Source organism: Hypanus sabinus, chromosome 8 (genome assembly GCF_030144855.1).
Source record: "Hypanus sabinus isolate sHypSab1 chromosome 8, sHypSab1.hap1, whole genome shotgun sequence".
In the NCBI taxonomy this organism is placed as follows: domain Eukaryota; kingdom Metazoa; phylum Chordata; class Chondrichthyes; order Myliobatiformes; family Dasyatidae; genus Hypanus; species Hypanus sabinus.
Window position 1 is genome coordinate 143,323,895 of NC_082713.1, and position 26,372 is coordinate 143,350,266.

Below are 26,372 nucleotides of genomic sequence, written 5' to 3' on the forward strand. Positions count from 1 at the left end.
GTCTTTATTTTCTCTTTCTCTGCGTGTCGGCTGTTTGTCTTTTTTTTAATTGGGTTCTTTTGGGTTTCTTGCTTTGTTGCTGCTTGTAAGCAAACAAATCTCAAGGTCATATAAATTATACATTCTTTGATAATAAATGTACTTTGAAACTTTGAACTTCAAAACCTTCAAATTCTTCATAGTCCCTAACTTGTTCTTAAGTAATGAAATCATTTCATTTTAACTCCCGGTCATTTCTGACATCTCAAAGCCTGAATGCTTGAAGCTGCAGAAAGCAAAACAGTTCTGAATTATCTTACTGCTAATTTCTTGCCAACTATCTGTGACAAAAGTCACTGCTTTTTGATCACAAGTGCATGCAACTGACAGTATTTAAAAACTGTTCACTCTAAGTGCAGTGTGGTATCTAATGGCTACACAAGTGTATAGGTCCAACACTGGTTTGAAACTGTTCGGGAAAAGTCTTCTGCCCTAATTAAGTGGCAAGGTGTCCCAGATAAGTGAAAGGAATCCCAGTTATTATATCAACTAGTTTTTGTTCTTTAAGAATTGTCCCAAATAAGTGGCTATCCTGATTAACCTATGGCCCAATTAACTGGAATCCACTGTATTTATAAACAGGCTTAGCAAAACCTGGGAATCAGTAAATACTACAGGACCAGTGAAAAGAAAAAAATTGCAAAGAGTGACTGCCAACTATCAAAAATTACAACAAGCAAAAATCTGTGTTTCCTTCTTCCCTTGTATTAAAACATCCCACTCTCTCCTCATAAATGGACTGATCAAACAGGGTAACTTTCTATGTAGAAATTATATAGGCGCGAAGTTCTAAGGTAGATTTTCAACTTCAACAAATGAATGATAATCTGGTAATGGTGTCAGTGCAAAAACTCTAGAATCTGCATTTTCTACACTGATTTTCAGTATTTTCTCAAATGAATGGGAAATTTGCTTTGCCAGATTATAGTAAACACAAAAATCTAACCACCAGAGGCACTGTCTATATATCATCCCTTCATTCAACTCTTTTGTGTCAATTTGTTCTCTCCTATCAAAAGAAAACAAGTAGAAAATTCTTTCTACACCCTCAATATCACTTTTGTTTTGCAGTCGATATTGGCGAAGGTGGAATCGATTTTGCAGGCGAAAATGTCGCGCTGGAGTGAAGTCAAATGTATTTTATTGGCTTGTAATATTTCTAGTTTTCCTCAACACCCTTACTATTGCTTCTGAGCACTACAACCAGCCCAAGTGGCTAACCCTTGTTCAAGGTAAGGGCACAACTATGTGAAATAAATGCAAATCTGTTAGCCTGATGATACCCTCATTTACCAGTCAGCAAAACTTTATGACTATCTTTCCATCACTATTGATACTGTAAAAACCATAATGCATAGACAGAACCTCTAAAAAGCAATATAAAACACAAAACCCTAAAATGTCTCTGGATATGAAAATATGGTCAAACTAGTGTGGAGCAGCATTGTTCCCATTTCTGAGATCTTATCATTCAGGCAAAGACTTAATCCTTGTGTTCTGTTGAGGAGGGTATTCCAGTGTAAGCCTCTTTTAAATCAAATCTACAAAAGTCGATTGCCAAAGGCTTCTCTTGGCACTGTTTTCACCTTTGCCGGTCTGAATAATGAGAGTTCTTTTTTGCTCGCATGACATCAGTTTTTATTTAACACTTTTTCCCTGAAGCCATGCCATTGGAAGGGCTAACACTTAAACTGTTTTCTTTGCCAGGCTGCTCCAAAACATCCTGCAGCCTCACTGCTTACTCAGTCTGACTTCTTTACATCTTCAAAGACTATTGCGCTCAAAACTAACTTGCACTGGGGATATTTCAATGCTTGATGCTCAGGGAGACAACACGTTGGCATCAAGGACATCAAAGAAGCCATGGGAAACTTGAAAGAGCAAGGGCTCATTCACCTAAAATTAACAGGGGTCAGTGTTCACAACAAGACTTCTCTAAGAAGCAATTTCATCACAGGCTAAGCTTCACTAAAGTGGCATTCTCTGAGATCTGTGATTGAAACCAACACATTAGTGTGTTAAACAGTGAAATGCAAGAAGCAACATACACAAATGCTGGTGGAACGCAGTAGGCCAGGCAGCATCTATAGGAAGAAGTACAGTTGACGTTTCGGGCCAAGACCCTTCATCAGGACTAACTGAAGAAAAGATAGTAAGAGATTTGAAAGTGGGAGGGGAAGAGGAAATCTGAAATGATACGAGAAGACAGGAGGGGGAGGGGTGAAGCTGAGAGCTGGATAATTGATTGGCAAAAGGGATACACAGCTGGAGAGGGAGAGGCTCATGGGATGAGAGGCCTGGGGAGAAAGAAAGGGGGAGCAGAGCACCAGAGAGAGATGGAAAGCAAGCAGGGAGTGATTGTGAGAGGGGCAGAGAAAGGAAAAAAAGAGGGGGGAGGAATGAATGAATGAATAAATAAATAAGGGATGGGGTAAAAAGGGGTGGACGGCATTAACAGAAGTTAGAGAAATCAATGTTCATGCCATCAGGTTGGAGGCTACCCAGACAGAATATAAGGTGTTGTTCCTTCAACCTGAGTGTGGCTTCATCTTGACAGTAGAGGAGACCATGGATAGACATATCAGAATGGGTATGGGATGTGAAATTAAAATGTGTGGCCACCAGGAGATCCTGCTTTCTCTGGTGGACAGAGCGTAGGTGTTCAGCAAAACGGTCTCCTAGTCTGCGTCGGGTATCACCGATATATAGAAGGCCGCACCGGATGCAGTATACCACACCAGCCGACTCACAGGTGAAGTGTCGCCTCACCTGGAAGGACTGTCTGGGGCCCTGAATAGTGGTGAGGGAGGAAGTGTAAGGGCAGGTGTAGCACTTGTTCCGCTTACAAGGATAAGTGCCAGGAGGGAGATTGGTGGGAAGGGTTGGGGGGGACGAATGGACAAGGGAGTCATGTAGGGAGCGATCCCTGCAGAAAGCAGAAAGGTGGGGGGAAGATGTGCTTGGTAGTGGGATCCCGTTGGAGGTGGCGGAAGTTACAGAGAATTATATCTTGGACACGGAGGCTGGTGAGGTGGTAGGTAAGGACAAGGGGAACCCTATCCCAAGTGGGGTGGTGGGAGGATGCACCTCCTGTCTTTCTTACCCCATCCCTTATTTATTTATTACTCCCCCACTCTTTTTTTCCTCTCCTTTTTTTTCTCTCTCTGACCCTCTCACAATCACTCCTTGCTTTTTCTCCATCTCCCTCTGGTATCCCTTTTGCCAATCAACTTTCCAGCTCTTAGCTTAATCCCTCCCCCCACCTGTCTTCTCCTATCATTTCGGATCTCCCCCTCCCACTTGCAAACCTCTTACTATCTTTTCTTTCAGTTAGTCCTGATGAAAGGTCTCGGCCTGAAACGTCAACTGTACTTTTTCCTACAGATGCTGCCTGGCCTGCTGCGTTCCACCAGCATTTTGTGTGCGTTGCTTGAATTTCCAGCATCTGCAGATTTCCTCGTGTTTGCGAGTGAAATGCAAGAATACTGATTTGAGTCCCTAGCAATAGGTGATTTTTGGCTTGTGGGAATTTTCGGAATAAACATCAGGGTGATGTACAATACTATTGTAATGGCATTTATAAGTAGTAAATGCATTTACAGGCTTCCGTTGATCTATTGCAGCATTGCACATGTAAACTGAGGAAATCAGACTTATTCTTTATCTGTATGTTTTCTTTGTGTTACTGTCTTCTTCATCTTTCTTCTAACTCTGATCTCAATTCTTCTCTTGTTTTCACTTCTTCCTTCTAAAAGGATAACACCACTATAATGGCAATATGAAAACTATTATATCAGAAATTGTGCAAGGTGTTCCTAATCCAAACCCATTTTACAAATTTTGTCCCCCAAACTGAGGTTTTTATAAGAATCTGCAGATGTGAACTTAAGGGCACATCAATGTAAATTAACTGGATAAGTATTAAAATAATGTGAAATATGTACTTTTGCACATGAGAAACTTCAAATTGAAAAAGGAGGAATATTTATGAAATATTTTGAATAACTAGTGAGTGACAGTGTACACTGTAGAAAGTACAATAGATTTATGTTTGCATGGACAAAGGTGAAAACAAGACGTACTGGTTGCTCAGCTCTCAATACATCTGTCAGTCCACGATACCACAGTTTTCCCATGGCACCTTTGTAAATGCACTAAATGATGACACCACAGGGAAATCTCAAGTTCCTACTCTGGTTCACATCTCACGTGAATTGGTTAATGCCTGTGGGATAATGGGATGTGTTACATGTGGCGTGCTGTGCTACAGTGGTAAAGAACCCTCTTAGACATGGATTGGATTGCCCCAAGCCCTGATTTCCCCTCTTAGTGAATCTCAGTCTGCACTCAAGCAATAATGAATTCATTAGCAAGTTACTTCAAAACTGCTATCATTTTGAAACAATTAGTGATAGTAGAAGAGGAAGAAAAAAGGCAGGGAAAATTGTGGGAAGATGTTCTTTACAATTTCTTTTATTTTTATTCCTTTTATAGATACAGCAAATAAAGTTCTTCTGGCACTTTTCACCGGTGAAATGCTACTTAAGATGTACAGTCTTGGATTACAAGCTTATTTTGTATCACTTTTTAACCGTTTTGACTGCTTCATTGTATGTGGGGGGATCCTTGAGACTATTCTAGTGGAGACCAAGATTATGTCCCCACTTGGCATTTCAGTGCTTCGCTGTGTGCGACTTCTACGGATATTTAAAATTACAAGGTGAAGTTTTACTTACCTCTTGCTTTGAGATGTTTATGTATATTAGGCAGTTAATTGTGCATATTGGCATTTGTCAGAATGAGAATACGAATTTGGGAATCGATGCATTAATCTGAGCATTCAAAGATATAGAATTGAATTCAGACAAAGCCACTCAAGGTACTGTATATAAATCAAATTATTTTGTCCAAACCATGAATTTAAAACTAATCTAGTGAAGAATCAGGCAAAATTAATAAAGCTAATGTAAAGGTAAATTGAATTTCTTTATGACTTGAGTGAGATTTTGTATAATTCAATAGGAATGGATAAAAATCAGAAAACAGATGTTCAATAATTTTATTGCTTACTACAGAATTTTCATAAATTTAGAATAACCATACTTTGAAAGGATGAATCAAACTATCAAGCATGTTTGTTACATTTGGATGACATATCCATATCACTCATGATTTTATTGAAGTCAATGAAGTCACCACTCATTCTCCTATAATCCAAGGAATAAAGACTCAGTGTGGCCAATATCTCCCTATAACTCAGGCCCTCTATTCCATACAGCATTTTCAAATTTCTTTTGCACCTTCTCCAGTCTTTCCTACAACAGGTTGACCAAACCTGTACAGAGTATTCTAAGTGCAGCTCACAATTGACCTACGTAACTGTAACCTAACATCCCTATTCCTAGATTCAGCACTGTGTCTGTGGGCCAGCATGCTAGATGCCGTCTTCACCACCCTGTCTACCTGCACAGCCAGTTTCAGCAAATGGCACACTTGTACTCTCAGGTCTCTGTCCTACAGCATTCCTTATTCCCTTACCATTCGTTGCAGAGGTCCTACCCTGTTTTCACTGTCCAAAATTCATCACCTCACACTTACATAGGCTGAAATCCATTTGCCGTTCCTCAGCCATTTCACTAACTGATCAATATCTCTTTGCAATTCAAACATGCTTCACTATCAACAAAATACCCTGGTTTATATCATCAGTAAACATGCTAATCATGCTGTGTGCATGCACATCCAAATCATTTACATAAATAGCAGATAAGAAGACCCTCCATTGACCCCTGGATAGTCCACTAGCACAGTTCTCCAGTCAGCAAATTGACCTTCAACCATTACCTTCTGTTTCCTATCATACCTCGCTACCTCCCCCTGAATCCCATGTGCTCAGATCAGTCTGCCATTCAGGACTTTGTCAAAGACTTAACTGAAGTTCGTGTAGACAATATCCACAACTGTACCTTCCTCTATCTCCTCAGATAACTCTTTGAAAGCTTAAAAAAATTAATCAGATAGGACCTCCCACATACAAAGCTATGCTGACTATTCCTCATCAAGCTTTAACTATAAAAGTCTTGTCCCTTTGAGTTCCCTACAGTAATTCCCTACAACTGAAGTCAGGCTCACCAGCCTGTAGTTCTCTGGCCTGCCTTTGCTACCTTTATTGAACAGTAGAATAACCTCAACCACCCTCCTGTCTTCTGAAACATCACCAGAAGCTACAAGGCCCTCCACACTTTCCTCCTTGGCCTCCCATAAGCTCCAGAGTGCACTTGGTCAGACACTGAGGATTTGCCCATTTTAATGCAATTCAAGGCTGCAAATACTTCCTTAATCATAATGCACCGGACACATCATATGACCCCAACAGACTCACAGGTGAATTGTTGCCTCAACTGGAAGGACTTTTTGGGGCACTGAATGCCAGTGAGGACGGAGGTGTAGCACTTGTTCCTCTTACAAGGATAAGTGCCAGGAGGGAGATCAGTGAAGAGGGACTGTGTCCAGTGCCCCGGTGTAGCTTCCTGTATATCAGTGAGACCTGATGTAGATTGGGAGACCGCTTCACTTAGCACCTACACTCCATCCACCAGAAAAAGCGGGACCTCCCAGTGGCCACCCATTTTAATTTAATTTCCCATTCCCATTCTGATATGTCAATCCATGGCCTCCTCTACTGCCGTGATGAAGCTACACTCAGGTTGAAGTAATAACATCAACCTGATGGCATGAACATCGATTTCTTGAACTTCCAGTACTCTGAGCTTGTACTCTGCCTTTAAGTTCGATCTTCTTAAGAGTCCATTTTCACACTTTTCTGGATTGAATTGCACTTGCTATTTCTCCACCCAGCTCTGCATCCTGCCTGGATCCCATTGTAAACTACAACAAACTTCCACACTATCCACAGCAACACCAACTTTTGTGGAACCTGCAAACTTATTAAACCACTTTCCACTTCCTTGTCCAAATAATTTATAAATGCCACTAGTCACCAACCTCCAGGCAGAACATGCACCATCTACTACCAATCTCTGCCCTCTTGGGGCCATCCAGCTCTGAATGCCCATGGCTAAGTTTCCATAAGTCTCAAACCTTATGATTTTATAGTTGATATATTAATTAATTATCACCCAAGGTGGTTCAGGAAGCTCAAGGAGAATAAACTGGCTGAAGACAAATGTAAGAGAGTTTGGGTGACATCATATTTATAGAGGACATGATTAAATAGGCCAACCATGAGTCTATTGGGATCATCAGATTTACAAAGTACAAAGTAATGGATGAGGGTTCATCTAAGGATTGGATAGAAAGGAAAACACAGTCTTATTATCTGTAATTATATATATGCAAACCAAATGGTTTGAATGAAAGTCTTGATTCATAACGGAGAATTCGATAAGACAATAAATGACAGTACTTTACAAGTCAAATAGCAGGCACAATTTGCAATAATTATTATAATAAAGTATTTTAAAATATCCTTGACATTGTGAATAAGAAAGTAATGAATTTTTTGTTTCTGTATTTAGGTACTGGAATTCCTTGAGTAATCTGGTGGCCTCTCTTTTGAACTCAGTCCGGTCAATTGCTTCTTTGTTACTGCTCCTCTTCCTTTTTATCATAATTTTTTCTCTCCTGGGCATGCAACTTTTTGGAGGAAAGTTCAATTTTGATGAGATGGAACCTAAACGGAGTACGTTTGATAACTTTCCTCAGTCCCTTCTCACTGTTTTCCAGGTACGTTAAGGTTCCTTTCAACACAATATGCATTATCAAAGCACCATTCTTAACGGCAAATTGCTAACCAGCTTACAGAATGTTAATTTCCTAAAGATATATTATAAATCACAAACGTAATAAATCCAAAAATTAATTAGAAACATCAAAAACCTCCAGCACAATACAGGCCCTTCGGCCCACAAAGCTGTGCTGAACATGTCCTTACCTTAGAACTACCTAGGCTTCCTCATAGCCCTTTACTTTTCTATTGTTTTTCCATTAAAAATTTCTCCTTTTTAAATAAATTTGTTCCTGAACACATCAACAAGTTGAGCATCTTAATAAGTGTGCTATTGGGCAGCATTGAATGCGGATCATGCATGATCATATGCCATCTGGAATGTCAAAGGGCAGGGGAATATGAAAGAAAAGAACCAACCATTTTGTGACTGATTGAGAAATTAGGTCTAGGAACTAGTCAGTTGGGTTGTTCGTATTTGTAGGAATTGAGCTAAACAGGTATATTATGATCATGATGTTGGAGCCCAGTGCTTCAGCTACAGTCCTCCACTAGTTTGGACTCCTGTCTCTTCCTTTTGCTCTATCTATTGGCTGATTCAGTCTCTATTCTCACCCCTGATGCAGGTTCTCAGTCCAAAGGGTTGATAATTCCTTTCACTGCACAGTTTCTGCTCAGCCTGCTGAGTTCCTCCCGAAGGTTGTTGCTGCAGATTCCAGCATTTTCAGTCTCGTGTAAACCTGCATCGTTCCACAAAATTTTAGATCGCAAACAGCATTAACTAAAATTGTCAGTTCTGATAAAGAGCCTCAGCTCAAAATTTCAACTATTCTTTTCCCTCAGTAGAGGTTGTCTCTCCTGCTGCATTTCTCCAGCATTTTGTGTGTGTTACTAAAATTGATAGCCAAGTTCTTGCTGTTGCTTGAATGTGACTCGTGTTCGCGGTCTGTAATATTTTAAGTTGCAAGTATGTACAGGGAGCTGAGTGACAACTGCTGTTGGATTTTATGCTTTGTTGAAGTCTTTTCTACAAACTGATTCATTCTAGACTGCGTTGCATTATTAAGCATTCAATTTACAATGATCTTGACTGAGAGAATGACCAGAAGGGATACAAAAGCTTCCAGTTGTCTGTCATTTTAATTCTCCCTCTTACTGTCATGCTGACCTGTCTATCTTCAGCCTACTACATCCTTTTGATGAAGTTTAATGTAAAATTGAGGAACCTGGCCCCATTTTCTAGCTAGGTACCTTGCAGTCATCCAGTCTCAACATTGATTTCAGTAACTTCAGATATCAGCAATTCCAACTAATGCATTTCACAGTCTATATTTGTTATTTCCTAATTTCGTATTCTGCTTCTGGTAAAATTGTCATTCATGTATCTCTTCAGTATCTTCTTTTATCTCACACTATTGTTCCCTTTGTCTTTAATCATTTCACTTTTCCAATATATCACAGTTTCTTTTTTGTTCTTTCCTCCTTTAACTTGCTGCATCTCAAAGCATGTTCTATTACCAACTTTTCCTGTTTCTGACAGTTATTTCTGTTTTGTCTGTGCAGCTAGTGCCAGACCTTTTGAGAATCTCAAAGACTTTGTTTTATTTATGCACTTTTGAATTTTTAGCATTCAGCTGTCCCTTTTTTTGGATTTTCCCCAGATCCTGACTGGTGAAGACTGGAACTCAGTGATGTATGATGGGATACTGGCCTATGGAGGACCATCTTTTCCAGGGATGTTGGTCTGCATTTACTTCATCATTCTCTTCATCTGCGGGAACTGTATTCCTTTGCTCTTTAACAGCACTTAAAGTTCAAAGCTTTCGTAAGATTTTAAGGACCCACCACATTAGTATTAAGCTCGACAGTACTATTGAAATGAGCACTGGAGACACCATTTAGAACTACAGGAATTGCTAACCAGGTTATTTTGGAATCAATTTCCTTAATTTTAAAATGATGAATTTCAGGATAGTTATATACAACATATGATCATCATGCAGTTCTGAGTATTTAAAATCTGTATGAATTGATGATAATAACCCAGAATTCCCTGTTACTGTTCCATGACTTCTAAACCTGACCTTACCTTCAGGGAACTAATGGGGAAAATATCCTGAAAGAAATCAACTCTGATGAGATTGATGAGTCCTTATGCTGTGCAGGACACTTAAGATTGTAACTCACAAAAAAATGTTTAGAACTTTGGTGAAGTTGTGATCTCAGACAGATTCCTTGTCAAATCAGATATGAATGCATGTTGCAAAGTTTGCAGATAATATGAAGGTAAGTGGAGGGGCAGTAGTCTTGGGGAAGTAGAGAGGCTACAGAAATATTGAGACAGGTTAGGAGAACGGACAAAGAAGTGACAGATGGAATACACTGTCGGGAAGTGTATGGTCATGCACTATGGTAGAAGAAATGAAAGGGTTGATTTTCTTTTAAAAATGAATAGAAAATACAAAAAACTGAGGCGCAAAGGGACTATTTAAAATTAGGTTTCTAGAAGATCTATTCTGGATCATTGGGACCTCTTTTGGGGCAGGAGTGACCTGTACAATAAGCATGGGTTGCACTTGAATCCGAGGGGGACCAATTTCCCGGCAGGGAGGTTTGCTAAGGCTAATGGGGAGAGTTTAAACTAGAATTGCTGGGGGGAGGTAACCAAACTGAAGAGACGGAGGAAGGGCCAGTTGGTTCACAAATAGAGAAAGCTTGTAGGCAGTGTGAGAGGGAGGATAGGCAGGTGATAGAGAAGGGATACTCTCAGACCGATGGTTTGAGATGTGCCTATTTTAATGCAGGGAGTATCATGAACAAAGCAGATGAGCTTAGTGTGTAGATCAGTACTTGGAGATATGATGTTGTTGCCATTACAGAGACTTGGATGGCTCAGGGGCAGGAATGGTTACTTAGAGTGCCAGGTTTTAGATGTTTCAGAAAGGATAGGGAGGGGAGCAAAAGAGGTGGGGGCGTGGCACTGCTGATCAGAGATAGTGTCATGGCTGCAGAAAAAGAGGAAGTCGTGGAGGAATTGTCTACTGAGTCTCTGTGGGTGGAAGTTTGAAACAGGAAGGGGTCAATAACTCTACTGGGTGTATTTTATAGACCACCGAATAGTAACAGGGACATCGAGGAGCAGATAGGGAGACAGATTCTGGAACAGTGCAATAATAACAGAGTTGACATGATGGGAGATAGTAATTTCTGCAATATTGATTATAATCTCCCTAGAGCGAAAGGTGGAGTTTGTTAGGTGTGTTCAGGAAGGTTTCCTGACACAATATGTAGACACACCTACAAGAGGAGAGGCTGTACTTGATCTGGTATTGGGAAATGAACCTGGTCAGGTGTCAGGTCTCTCAGTGGGAAAGTATTTTGGAGACAGTGATCACAATTCTATCTCCTTTACCATAGCATTGGAAAGGGATAGGAGCAGGCAAGTCAGGAAATCATTTAATTGGAGTAAGGGGAAATAAGAAGCTATCAGGCAGAAACTTGGAAGCATAAATGGGGAGCAGATGTTTTCAAGGAAATGTATAGCAGAAATGTGGCAAATGTTCAGGGGATATTTGCATGGCGTCCAGCATAGGTATGTTCCATTGAGATAGGGAAAGGATGGTAGGGTACAGGAACCATGGTGTATAAAAGCTGTTGAAAAGCTAGTCAAGAAGAAAAGAAAAGCTTATGAAAGGTTCAAAAACTAGGTAATGATAGGGATCTAGAAAATTATAAGGCTAGCAGGAAGGAGCTTGAGGATGAAATTAGGAGAGCCAGGAGAGGCCATGAGAAGGCCTTGGTGAGCAGGATTAAGGAAAACCCCAAGGCATTCTACAAGTACGTGAGGAGCAAGAGGATAAGACATGAGAGAATAGGACCAATCAAGCATGACAGTGGAAAGGTGTGTATGGAACCGAAGGAGGTAGCGCAGGTGCTAATGAATACTTTGCTTCAGTATTCACTGCAGAAAAGGACCTTGGCGATTGTAGGGATGACTTACTTCAGTGGTGGGTAAATTAATAGGAAGTATTCCTAGAGATGGTATATATATAATTATCTGGATAGACAGGGTCTGATTAGGAACAGTCAACATGGATTTGTGCGTGGAAGGTCACGTTTGACAAATCTTATTGAATTTTTTGAAGAGATTACTGGAAAAGTTGATGAGAGTAAAGCAGTGGATGTTGTCTATATGGACTTCAGTAAGGCCTTTGACAAGGTTCCATACAGAAGGTTAGTTAAGAAAGTTCAATCATTAGGTATTAATATTGAAGTAGTGAATTGGATTCAACAGTGGCTGGATGGGAGATGCCAGAGAGTAGTGGTGGATAACTGTTTGTCAGGTTGGAGGCCAGTGACTCGTGGTGTGCCTCAGGGATCTTTACTGGGTCCAATGTTGTTTGCCATATACATTAATGATCTGGATGATGGGGTGGTAAATTGGATTAGTAAGTATGCAGATGATACCAAGATAGGTGGTATTGTGGATAATGAAGTAGGTTTTCAAAGCTTGCAGAGAGATTTAGGCCAGTTAGAAGAGTGGGCTGAAAGATAGCAGATGGAGTTTAATGCTGATAAGTGTGAGATGCTACATTTTGGTAGGAATAATCAAAATAGGACATACGTGGTAAATGGTAGGGCATTGAGGAATGCAGTAGAACAGCGTGATCTAGGAATAATGGTGCATAGTTCCCTGAAGGTGGAATCTCATGTGGATAGGGTGGTGAAGAAAGCTTTTGGTATGCTGGCCTTTATAAATCAGAGCATTGAGTATAGGAGCTGGGATGTAATGTTAAAGTTGTACAAGGCATTGGTGAGGCCAAATATGGAGTATTGTGTACAGTTCTGGTCACCGAATTATAGGAAAGATGTCAACAAAATAGAGAAAGTACAGAGGAGATTTACTAGAATGTTACCTAGGTTTCAGCACCTAAATTACAGCGAAAGATTGAACAAGTTAGGTCTTTTTTCTTTGGAGCATTGAAGATTGAAGGGGGACTTGATAGAGGTATTTAAAATTATGAGGGGGATAGATAGAGTTGATGTGGATACGTTTTTTCCATTGAGAGTAGGGGAGATTCAAACAAGAGGACATGAGTTGAGAGTTAAGGGGCAAAAGTTTAGGGGTAACACAAGGGGGAACTTCTTTATTCAGAGAGTGGTAGCTGTGAGGAATGAGCTTCCAGTAGAAGCAGTAGAGGCAGGTATGATTTTGTCATTTAAAAAAAATTGGATAGGTATATGGACAGGAAAAGAATGGAGGATTATGGGCTGAGTGCAGGTAGGTGGGACTAGGTCAAAGTAAGCACTCGGCATGGACTGGAAGGGCCAAGATGGCCTGTTTTCATGGTCATTGTTATATGGTTATATGGTTACAGCGGGCTGAAAAACTTGAATACATAGACATTAAGAAAGAGGATGTGCTGGAGCTTTTGGGAAGTATCAAGTTGGATTAAGTCATCAGGAACAGATGAGATATACCACAGGCTACTGTGGGAGGCAAGGGAAGAGATTGCTGAGCCTCTGGCGATGATCTTTGCAACATCAATGGGGACAGGAGAGGTGCTGGAGGATTGGAGGGTTGAGGATGTTGTTCCATTATTCAAGAAAGTGAGTAGAGGTAGCCCAGGAAATTATAAAACAATGAGTCTTATTTCAGTGGTTGGTAAGTTGATGGAGAAGATTCTGAGAGGAGAACTTATGAACATTTGGATAGTATAATATGATCAGGAGTATGGCTTTGTCAAAGACAGGTCATGCCTTATGAGCCTGATTGAATTTTTGAGGATATGACCAAACACATTGATGAAGGTAGAGCAGTAGATGTAGTGTGTATTGATTTCAGCAAGGCATTTGATAAGGTACCCCATGCAAGGCTTATTGAGAAATTAAGGAGGTATGGGATCCAAGGGGGCCTTGCTCTGTGGATCCAGAAATGGCTTCCCCACAGAAGGCAAAGAGTAGTTGTAATATTCTGCATGGAGGTCGGTCACCAGTGGTGTGCCTCAGGGATCTGTTCTGGGACCCTTACTCTTTGTGATGTTTATAAATGACCTGGATGAGGAAGTGGGGAGTTTGCTTAGTATATTTACTGATGACACAAAGGTTTGGGGTGTTGTGGATAGTGTGGAGGACTGTCAGAGGTTACAGCAGGCATCGATAGGATGCAAAACTGAGCTGAGACATGGCAGATGGAGTTCAACCCAGATAATTGTGAGGTGGTTCATTTTGTTAGGACAAATATGATGGCAGAATATAGTATTAATGGTAAAACTCTTGGCAGTGTGGAGGATCAGAGGGATCTTGGAGTCCAAGACCACAGGACATTCAAAGCTGCTTCGCAGGTTGACCGTGTGGTTAAGAAGGCATACGGTGTATTGGCCTTTATCAACCATGGGATTGAGTTCAAGAGCTGAGAGGGAATGTTACAGCTATATAGGACCCTGGTCAGACCCCACTTGGAGTACTGTGCTCAGTACTGGTCACCTCACTACAAGAAGGATGTGGAAACCATAAAAAGGGTGCTGAGGAGATTTACAAGGATGTTGCCTGGTTTGGAGAGCATACCTTATGAGAATAGGTTGAGTGAGCTCAGCCTTTTCTCCTTGGAGTGATTGATGTGTATAAGTTGATGAGAGGCTTTGATCACATGGGTAGTCAGAGGCTTTTTCCCAGGGCGGAAATGGCTAATACAAGAAGGCACGGTTTTAAGGTGCTTGGAAGAAGGTACAGAGGAGATGTCAGGAGTAAGTTTTTTTACGCAGAGAGTGGTGAGTGTGTGGAATGGGCTACCAGTGATGGTGGTGGAGGTGGATACAATAGGGTCTTTTAAGAGATTCTTGGATAGGTACATGGAGCTTAGAAAAACAGAGTGCTATGTGTAACCCCAGGTAATTTCTAAAGTAAGTACATGTTCAGCACAGCATTGTGCTGTAGGTTTTCTATGTTTTTATTAATGCATCTTTTATGAAACAAAATTTATAAAAATACAGAAACACTACCAAACACAAAATGATTAAGTGCATTTAAATTAATATAATCAAAAAATTGCAGAATTCCTGAAATATGCCTTACAGATTCCCAGCTGTTTAATTGTATCGATTGATGACTTGGTGCCAGATTTAACTTGTCACAGATTCACTGTAATTGCTGAGTAAAGGAAAGTTCATGCTCCACCACTGGACCCCAGCATCAGAGTACAAAGTATTTGACTGCAATGTGCAAAAATATCAGTTCTATTCTGGAATGGTTTAATTCCTTATCATATTGTACACTTTTACAATGTTAATTATCTATATTGATAAACTTGCCTCTATCTTGTTGAATACTGAAGTCATCAATTCTGTATTTGCCTTGACTCTGCCTGCCTGCAACCAGATATACTTCTAAATGTATTTTTGGCCATTGCTGTGGACAATCTGGCAGATGCTGAAAGTTTGACTTCTGCCCAGAAGGAGGAGGAAGAAGAAAAAGAACGCAGAAAACTAGCAAGGTCATATCTTGTTCTGACTTTGCCTTTTAATGGCCTATTTTACATTAGATTTTGTCGATGGAACTTCAATCCAGCTGTGAAAAGTTAATTCTTCTTAATTCAATCTGGATCTGAGTGCTTTGGTCTGCATTCATAAAGATCAAAAAAGTAGTTTAGGAATATAAAATGAATCATCAAGGATTTTCTTGGGATGATCAAAAGCTAGCAAGATTGGAATGTATTGCCCATCTAGATTACTCTTTGCTATTTTTTTTTAATAGTAATGTTTAATTTTATGATTTTATTTTTTAACAACTCAATGGCTTATGCAAAGATCAGTGTAAGTCTGCCACATGCTCAGGGACAGGAGAGTTTTTTCTCTTCCAGAACAGTTTGCACTGGCAGGCTTATTTCCTTTAATGCGAAGTAAGAACTTTATAAATCATTGTTTCTTACCGGCCCAAAAATAACTCAAGTTTATAGAATCCGAATTCACATTTCAAAACTAGAAAGTGCAGTTCCTGAGACAAGTTATATACAAAACGGTGTGTATCACATCCACATTCACTTTCTGCTCAGCATACAATGTTGTCAAATATATAGTCATCCAGATACATTTGGAAATAATATAAGAATTAGCCTTATAACTTTCACAGATCAGTGAGGCTAAGAGATATTTGGTCACCCTTAGCATGTTTCCAATGTTGGAGTGCAATTGAGGAGCCTCAGGACCAGCATCACCAGGTTTAGGAAAAGTTATTACCCCTCAGCCTTCAGGCACCTAACGCTGAGGAGATCACTCACTGCAACACTGAACTGTTCCCATGACCTGTGGGCTCATCTTCAAGGGATCTTCATCTCACATTCTCGACTTTTATTGCTTATTTATTTATTTAGTATTATTTATTTTGTTTATACATTGATTCTATTGTGTTTCTTTTCATTTACTGTGATTGCCCAGAAGAAAATGAACTTCAGGGTTCATATGGCTTCATATGTGTACTTCGATTAAAAAATTATTTTGGACTTTGATTTTACCATCCTTTGTGAATGCTACAGAAAGATTTCTCAGGCAGATACTTACTAACTTTAAAGGAACTCAAAATTTTAAACGTCTTGCATTGTTTTAGGACTGTGCTTGAATAGATGTAGAGCAATAAGTCTTTCATGTGATGGGAAAGGAGGGCAAAGAAATAAACAGTGATACTATCTCCAGTTGTAATGAAGACGGTGCAGGTGAAGTAGATGTAAGGACTGAAGAAGAGGATAAGGTGCAAAGAACTCCTTCCTACATGGTATCTCAAGATTCAAGGATCAACTTTATTCACCATATACAGTACATTTGCATGAATTAAGAATTTACTGTTGTATTGGCACGACTCACCAAAAAACATCCACATCCAGCATTTTAAGAATAAAGAATTCTGTAAAAATATACTTGAGGTTAAAGTAATGAAGTAAAATATGCATAAACACATAAATACCAGCATGAATTTACAATGTAAATAGCATTATAAAAAGTGGCTTAAGGTGTTTATAGTGCAGAAGTGCATTGAACTTCTTCAGAATTTTCCTTCAGCATGCCCAGAACTCTGTGTCAGCATGATTTCTTTGACTGTAAAAGAAGATATGCATTTTTTTTTGTAGTTGCCTGATGTTCTAGGATAACCATTACATCAAGAAGCAATAAATGACCTCTGTGTGGAGTTAGTTCACTTTTTTAGTCTGTTTCAATCTGTAAATTTTTATTACATGTGATTTTCTTATCTTGAATCTTTGGACAGGTAATCAGAAACATTTGTTACTCATTCCATAGTGTTCACTTGACGAAAGAAAAGTTTAACAGAGGTGTAGAGATAGTTGGTCGTTTTGGCTTTGAAAGAGAAAAATAGAGATTTAAAGCAAATCTACCTTTTTGTTTTTCTCCAGTTTACTCATCTGTTGAACTTAACTAGTTTCTTTCCAAAGTCAAATGTGTGAAGACGTAAATAGAGGGGAAAATAAATATTTTATTTGTTTAAAGGCAACACGAGTGAATCTGCAGATGCTGGAAATAAATAAAAACTCAAAATGCTGGCAGAACTCAGCAGGCCAGACAGCATCTATGGGAAGAGGTAGTGACGACGTTTCGGGCTGATGAAGGGTTTCAGCCCGAACCGTCGTCACTACCTCCTCCCATAGATGCTGTCTGGCCTGTTGAGTTCTGCCAGCATTTTGAGTTTTTATTTTATTTGTTTACCTTTCTTTACCTGGATGCTAGTGGTGTCAACTGCATCAATTTTATTTACAGTATTTGCTAACTTTGTTCAAAAAATTAACTTCTAGGAACTCAAGTCCAGAGAAAACAACAGATATTGAAAAGAAGCCCATAGATGAAGAAAAGAAAGAAGAAAAAATTGAGCTAAAGACAATCACTGCAGATGGAGATGTGCCACCTGCTACAAAGGTTAGTTTAAAAAGCTTACATACTTTGTGTTGAAAACACCTATATACTGTATTAATATTAATTCTTCTGATAACATTTTGATTGATACTTTCGTATACGATACACTATTCCTTTTTGGTAAGATAAACAGATAGCCTTCCAAACAGTTCATAATGTGACTCTTCAAATTGTCATCAGAAGAGACTAGAGTATTTGGATGATTAACTCGGATGTTCCCTCCTTCATTTAGGTAAAACTCATGAAGCTAGTTACACCAAAGTTACACCAAAAATCATTACTAATGTTGCATCTCCATATTTGGGTGAGACTTCTGTGTTGCTAGTATTGTATTTCTGGCATCAAACTTGAAAAATAATGTCAGTAGTAATGCAATGTCCGGAATTCATCATTAACAAGATTTTCAACCAGAAAGATCTAGTAAGATATCTATTGCTCTGCTCATAGAAGAAGTACCTTTTATTAATACTGACAGAATTAATCTTACTGAATTTGTATCTGTATTAACTGAAAATAATAAATAAACTGCAGTTGCTGGAGATTTGAAACAAAAACTGAAAACATTGAGAGCATTTTGCGAATTAGTCAGCATCTGTGGGAAGGAAAACGGTTAATGTTTCAGGTCCAGGATCCTTTATCAGAAATAAAAAACAAAGGGAGCAAGACCGAATGAGTAAATTTATATGTAGAAGTAGGACTTCAAATCAGATTATGCTTTTTTATATATCTTTTTTGATTACTTGGAATTAAATTCACTAATTGCTGTATTTCTTTGCAGCGTGGAAGTAGAGTATTTCAGACCATTATATCCATGCTGGCTCATAGAGCAATCCCATTCCCATGAAGGTATCTGATCTCACAACTAATGGATCAATGTTCTGGAACTCTGGCAATAGCTCAAATAAATTAACCACCATCATTCCTACATTTACCACCACTGCAAGCCATTAAAAAAAACACACTGACACAACCATTTCTGTTCCCATTCCCAATATGTAAATATTCCTTTAAAAAGAAGGAACTACATTCTTTTAGTGATAGAGGATAAGAGAATTTTCCACAGCTTGACTCTACACAATCACACTACAGGATTAATTGCCTTATTAAATTAATGAATGCAAAATAAAGACCCAGTTGATACCAAAACTTTTCTTAACAAATGACAATTTTAATCAAACACCCTTTCATTTCTCAGGGATCACATGGCTTTGAAGGAGAAATGATGGGGTATATTTGTGCACAAATGGCTAATCATTCTACTCAGAACTCTAGACATGTATAAAAACAATGCTACAATCACTGTCAAGCTACTGTCAAAAGCCTAGTGAACAATGCATTATCTGGACAAACCTAGTGGTACTCCATAGTATAGCAACCATACCATTATTCCTTTGTACAGCTCTGCTGTGTTTTGCATAATTTGACCATTTTACTATATCAACTTGCCTCCCAGAATCTGCAAAGGATGGGTTAGCACATATGTGCTGCTCTTGCTGTTTGATAGAAAAGAGAGACATATGGAGCATAACGTGAAAGGGAGACAAGAGTGGCTGGGAGGGCACCAGGCTTGTGGCTACAGGAGTGACAGGGGGTGGAAAAAAATAGAGGCAACTTTTTCACTTGAGTAAGTTAATGTTTTATAAGGAAAGGGTGTTAGCAAAGTAAGAAAGAGGTGAATGTCAGAACTGTATGCCAGCTTTTCATTGAAAATGTCAAATTGGAAGAACTCACTTTAATTAATCTTAAGAGAGCATGAAAATTCAAAAACTGCAGATGCTGTAAATCTGAAATTAAAAAATGCTGGATTCATTCAGCAAGACAAACAGCAAATGTGGAAAGAGAAACAGAATTAACCTCATTGGTCAAAGAAATTCTCTTTTTGAAATGAAGGGTCATTAGTTTAATACATTAACTGTTTCTCTACCTATTATATGCTGTCTGACCTACTGGTTATTTACTGCAATTTCTGTTTTTACTTGTGAGGTCATGATTTATGTGTTTAACACTGGTCACCACTGTAGCCACATTACCTTAGAGCAGAGAGCACAGTGGCAGCATCCTGCTAGGTTCACCTGCAGGTACCCTGGAACGTCTAAAGGCCCTGCTTGAATAGAAAATACCTCTGCTTCTTGGGATATGATCATTAAGATTCTCCTGGTTCCTTTTACTAAACCTGGAAGCAAACTCCTTGCTCTGATATTCAAGGACGTTTTTGTTTTGTAGTTTGAGAAGAAAGATAGATGTAAGCTATTATGTTGTTTGATGCAGCACATTAAATATGTTGGGATGCAATTTGTTCAGTGGTGTCTTTATTGCTTTGGTTAGTGGTTTTTCTACACGAGCCTTTAGGGCTGACTGATGAGGTCTCAGTTGCGGTTGCGCACCTTAGGTGCTGGCAGTGGCAAGAGATTCAGATAGAGCTTTTCAGTAACATCCACTGTTTCTCAAATAGCACGGCATTAAAAGACAAAGCCTGACAATACTGTTTTCAAAAGACATGTGCAACATTAGAACTTTTCAAAGCAATTGTAACACCAAGAAAATAATGCATATGCATTTGCAGTTGGTAATCAACAGTCATTATCTCTCACTTAAGGCAATGTGCAAAATTGTAGTTCAAGATTTTTTGTTATGAGGGTGTTAGCCTCCAACCTGCATGCAGAGATAGGCTAAAGAGCAAGTCTCCAGAGACAAAGAAGTGGTCATGGGAGGCAGAGGAGCGGCTGCGAGATTGCTTCGAGGTGCTGAACTGGGTGTTCAAGGACTCATCAGAGGATATGATTGAATACACTAAGGTTGTTGTAGACTTCATAAAAACAGACAGAGACACTGTGTTCCCACAACATGATTCCGAGTCTTCTCCAAGCAGAAGCCCTGGATGCACCATGAGATTCACAATCTGCTGAGGGCCAGATCAGTGACATTTAGGTCTGATGACAAAGTAAAACACAAGAGGTCCGGAAAGCTGTCTCATGTGCAAAGTGGCAATTCCAGACCAAACTTCAAACACTGAAGAATTCTTAACAGCTGTGGCAAGGTTTGAATGCTATCATCTCCGACAGAGTGAACCAGGAGACATAGGTGACAACAAGGCATCACTCCCAGATGAGCTCAGTGGCTTTTATGCTCACTTTGACCACAAAACATTGAGGAACTTTACTGAACTCCCACAGATCCCGATGACCCTGTGATTTCAGTCTGTGAAGACAATGTGACAGCATCCTCCAGGAGGGTGAACCCACAGGAAGCATCTAGCCCAGACGGGGTACCTGGCCAAATACTAAACACCTGTGCTGATCAGTTGCCTGGAGTGTTCACTGATCTCTTTAACCTCTCACTTCAGCAGTGTGAGGTACCCACCTACTTCAGGCAGACTCCAATTGTACCAGTGCCCAAGAAGAGCCTGGTACCTCAATGACAATCATCCAGCAGCACTTACATCCACTGTGATGAAGTGTTCTGTGAGGTTAGTGAGGAAACAAAATAGCTCCTGCCTGGGAAGTGAATTAGATCTGCTCCAATTTGCCACAGTCACAACAGGTCATCAGCAGATGCCATTTCATTGGCTCTTCACTCAACCCTGGAATATCTGAAAAGCAAAAGTGCATATATCAGGATGCTCTTTATCACCTATAGCTTGGCATTCAATACTATCATCTCCTGAAAACTAATCAAGAAGCTTCAAGATCTTGGCCTCAATACTTCCTTGTGCAATTAGATCCTCGATTTCCTCACCTGCAGATCAGAGTCAGTTCAGATTAACAACAACATCTCCTCCACAATCTCTATCAGCACAGGTTCACCACAAGGCTGTGAGAGCCCCCTGCTCTACTCAGATAAATTCACTCAACTTCACTCACCTCATCACTGAACTGTTCCCACAACGTGTGGACTCACTTTCAAGCACTCTGCTTTTCGTGTTTTCAATGTTTATTGTTCATTTAATTATGATTTTATTTCTTTTTGTACATGCACGATTTGTTGTCCTTTGCGCATTGGTTGTTTGTCCGTCCTGTCTGGTGCAGTCCTTCATTGATTCTATTGTGTTTCTTGTATTTATTGTGATGCCCACAAGAAAATGAATCTCATGGTTGTATATGGTGACATATATGTACTTTGATAAAAATTTAGATCACAAGACTGTAAGATATAGGAGCAGAATTATGTCATTTGGCCCATCAAGTCTGCTCCACCACTTCATCACAGCTGATCCATTTCCCTCTCAGCCCTAATTTCCTGCCTTCTCCCCATATCCCTTCATGCTCTGACTAATCAAGAATCTCTGCCTTTAATATACCCAATTACTTGGCCTCCATGGTCACCTGTGGCAACGAATTCTATAGATTCACTACTCCCTGGCTACAAGAGCAAGGATGTCCTTTTGCATTTGTACAGGGCCCTGGTGAGACCACACCTGGAATATTGTGTACAGTTTTGGTCTCCAGGTTTAAGGAAGGACATTCTGGCAATTGAGGAAGTGCAGCGTAGATTCACTAGGTTGATTCCTGGGATGGCAGGGCTGTCTTACGCAGAGAGATTGGAGAGATTGGGCTTGTACACACTGGAATTGAGGAGATTGAGAGGGGATCTGATTGAAACGTTTAAGATAATTAAAGGATTTGATAGGATTGAGGCAGGAAATATGTTCCAGATGTTGGGAGAGTCCAGTACCAGAGGGCATGGTTTGAGAATAAGAGGTCAGTTATTTAAAACAGAGTTGAGGAAAAACAACTTCTCCCAGAGAGTTGTGGAGGTGTGGAATGCACTGCCTCGGAAGACGGTGGAGGCCAATTCTCTGGATGCTTTCAAGAAGGAGCTAGATGGATATCTGATGGATAGGGGAATCAAGGGATATGGGGACAAGGCAGGGACTGGGTATTGATAGTGAATGATCAGCCATGATCTCAGAATGGCGGTGCAGACTCGAGGGGCCGAATGGTCTACTTCTGCACCTATTGACTATTGTCTAAAGAAATTCCTCACCTCCATTCAAAGTGGACATCCCTCTATTCCGCTGTGTCCCCTGGTCTTAAACCCACCCCCCCCCCCACCCCACCATAGGCAACTTACTCTCCACATGCTCTCTGTCGAGGCCTTTGAACATTCGAATGGTTTCAATGAGATTCCTCCTGATTCTTCTGAATTTGTGAGTATAGCCCCAGAGTCATCAAACACTCCTCAAATGTCAAGCCTTTCAATCCTGGAACCATTTTCATGAACCTCCTTTGAAACCCTCGCTAACGTCAGCATATACTTTCTTTGATAAGGGGCCTAAAACAGCTTACAGTACTCCAAGTGAGGCCTCATCAGTGCCTTATAAATCCTCAGCATTACATCTTTGCTTTTATATTCTAGTCCTCTTGAAATGAATGCTTGAAATTTTCTTTCCTCACCACTTACTCAACCTGCAAGTTAAACTTTTGGGAATCCTGCATGAGGAAATAGTCTATGCTTTTATTTCATCGACCAATTTGCATCACCATACATTTCCCGACAATGTATTGTATCTGCTACTTCTTTGCCCATTCTCCTAATCTGTCTAAGTCCTTCTGTAGCCTCTCTGCCTCCTCAACACTACTTGACCCTCCACATATCCTTGTAGCACCTGCAAACTTGGCCACAAAGCTGTCAATACTGTCACCCAAATCATTGACATATAACATAAAAAGAAATGGGCAGTTCCAACACCGACCACTGCGGAACACCACTAATCACTGGCAGCCAACCAGAAAAGGCTCCTTTTATTCCTACTCACTGCCTCCTGCCAATCAGCCAATGCTCTATCCATGCTAGTATCTTTCCTGTAGTACCATGGGCTCTTAACTTGTTAAGCGGCCACGTGTGTGACATCATGTCAAAGTTTTTCTGAAAATCCAAGTACACAATGTCCACCACTTCTCCTTTGTCAATCCTGCTTTTTATTTCTTCAAGAATTCCAACAGATTTGTCAGGCAAGATATTCTCTTAATGAAACCATGCTGACCCCGGCCTATTTCATCATGTGCTGCCAAGTACCCCGAAACCACGTCCTTAACAATCGACTCTTAATATCTTCCCAACCACTGATGTCAGACTAACTGACCTATAATTACCTTACTTCTTCCTCTCTCCCTTCTTGAAGAGTGGAGTGACATTTGCAATTTTCCAGTCATCGAGAACCATGCCAGAATCTTTTGATTCTTGAAAGGTCATAACTAATGCCCCCACAATCTCTTCAGCTACCACTTTCAGAACTCTGGGGGATAGTCCATCTGGTCCAAGTGGCATTTCAGTTTTCCAACCCTTGTAATGGCAACTTCACTCAGCTTCTGCGCCCTGATACTCTCAAACTTCTGGGATACTGCTAATGTCTTACACAGTGAAAACTGATTCAAAATACTTACTAAGTTCATCTGTCATTTCCTTGCCCCCATTACTACCTCTCCAGCATCATTTTCCAGTGGTCCAATATCTACTCTCACCTCTGTTTTACATTTTATATAAATCTGAAGAAATTTTTGGTGTCCTCTTTAATATTATAAGCTAGCTTACGTCTTTATTCCATCTATTTCTTCTTTATGAGTCCTTTCATTGCTTTCTGTTGATTTTTAAAACCTTCCCAATCTTCTAACTTCCCACTCATTTTTTGCTCTATTATATGCCCTCTCTTTGGCTTTTATGATAGTTTTGACTTCTCTTGGCTGGTTTTGTCATCTTCCTTTCGAATATTTCCTCTTCTTTGGAATGTATCTATCCAGTGCCTTCTAATGTGCTCCCAGAAACTCTAGCCATTGCTGCTTTGCTGTCATACCTGCTAGTGTTCCCTTCCAATCTGTTTTGGTCAGCTCCGCTCTCATGCCTGTGTAATTCCCTTTACTCCACTGCAATACTGATGCATCTGAATTTAGCTTCTCCTTCTCAAATTGCAGGGTGAATTCTATCATATCAGGATTGTTGTCTCTTACTTGAGTTCCTTTACCTTAAGCTGATAAATAGCTGATCCCTGAGTTGGCTCAACCACAAGCTACTCTTAAGTAGCTATATTGTAGGCATTCTACAAATTTCCCCTCTTGGGATCCAGCACCAACCTGATTTTCCCATTCTATCTGAATTTTGAAATCCCCCATGACTATTGTAACATTGTCTTTTTGACATGCATTTTCTCACTTCCTGTGTAAATTGTACACCACATCTTTGCTACTGTTTGGAGGTCTTACTACCCTTGCAGTTTATTAGCTCTACCCATGATTCCACATCTTTCATTCCTATGTCAGCTCTTCCTTATGATTTGATTTAATTTTCTACCAAAAGAACAATACCACCCCTTCTGCCTATCTGCTTTAAGCTATAATCTTCTTCCAGCTACAGTTCAGTGATGCCCACAATGTCATACATGCCAATCTGTAACTGTGGTACAAGTTCATCTATCTTATTCCGTACACTGTGTGTATTTAAATATAACACCTTCAGTCCTGTATTTATCACTATTTTTGATTTTTTTCCCCCTTTTACATTGCAGCTAATCCCATTGACTGTAGTTTTGACCTATCAAGAGCCTGTCCTTGCTAGCATTCTTACTACGCATTGCCTCTGATTGTAAACCAACTACCCAGTCCTGAGCCCTATCACTCCAGTTCCCATCCCCCTACCAAATCAGTTTAAACCATCCCGAACAGCTCTAGCAAACCTGCTTATAAGGATATTGGACCCCCTTGAGTTCAGGTGTAACCCATCACTTTTGTGCAGGTTGCACAAGAGATCCCAAAGGTCCAGAAATCTGAACCCCTGTTCATTAGACCAGTTTCTCGGCCATGCATTCACCTGCCAAATCATCCTATCTTTACCCTCACTGGTGCGTGGCACAGGCAACATTCCAGAGATTACTATCCTGGAGGTCCTCTTTTAAGCTTTCTGAAATCTCTCTCAGGACCTCTTCACCTTTCCTACCTATGTCATTTGTGCCAATATGTACCAAGACTTTGAACTTTGACTTGTAATTCAAATGAATTACATAAACTGTGAGATTATTTCTGAAGCTGCTGCTGCCTTTTCCTCACAACAGAGCATTGGCCAAGGAATTTAAATTTAAATCCAAAAGCACCTCTGCATTTCCTAAATACTTCCATCATCTTAGATGATATAGGAATAATATAGCTTTTGATCACACTAATATAATTTTAGTTATTTAGTTATTTACTCGGCCTTTTCTCCTTGGAGCGACGGAGGATGAGAGGTACCCTGATAGAGGTGCACAAGATAATGAGAGGCATTGATCATGTGGATAGTCAGAGGCTTTTCCCCAGGGCTGAACTGGCTAGCACAAGAGGGCATAGTTTTAAGGTGCTTGGAAGTAGGTACAGAGGAGATGTCAGGGGTAAGTTTTTTACGCAGAGAATGGTGAGTACGTGGAATGGGCTGCTGCTGCCTGCGGTGGAGGCAGAAATGATAGGGTCTTTTAAGAGATTCCTGGAGCTTAGAAAATGGGTAAAGCCTAGGTAGTTCTAAGGTAGGGACATGTTCGGCGCAGCTTTGTGGGCGGAAGTACCTATATTGTGCTGTATGTTTTTCTATGTTTCTAAGATTCAAATCTGTTAAATTCACTTTGTTCATAAAACTTTATAATTATATAAGAGTTGGCAGAATATGCAAACATTGACAGACTTCAATGTGTGTACAAGTACATCAGTCAATGA

At 40.0% G+C, this 26,372-nt stretch overlaps 1 protein-coding gene across 1 annotated transcript in view; it reads left to right on the forward strand.

Annotated features, from left to right (window-relative positions):
* Positions 1-26,372, forward strand: part of cacna1c (calcium channel, voltage-dependent, L type, alpha 1C subunit) — a 615,084-nt gene that overhangs the window by 348,988 nt on the left and 239,724 nt on the right. Inside the window, exons 12-17 of the mRNA XM_059978076.1 lie at positions 1,111-1,271; positions 4,534-4,759; positions 7,578-7,785; positions 9,448-9,568; positions 15,164-15,278; positions 17,583-17,703. Coding sequence (XP_059834059.1) covers positions 1,111-1,271; positions 4,534-4,759; positions 7,578-7,785; positions 9,448-9,568; positions 15,164-15,278; positions 17,583-17,703 — 952 coding nt within the window. The remainder of the gene's footprint in view (positions 1-1,110; positions 1,272-4,533; positions 4,760-7,577; positions 7,786-9,447; positions 9,569-15,163; positions 15,279-17,582; positions 17,704-26,372) is intronic.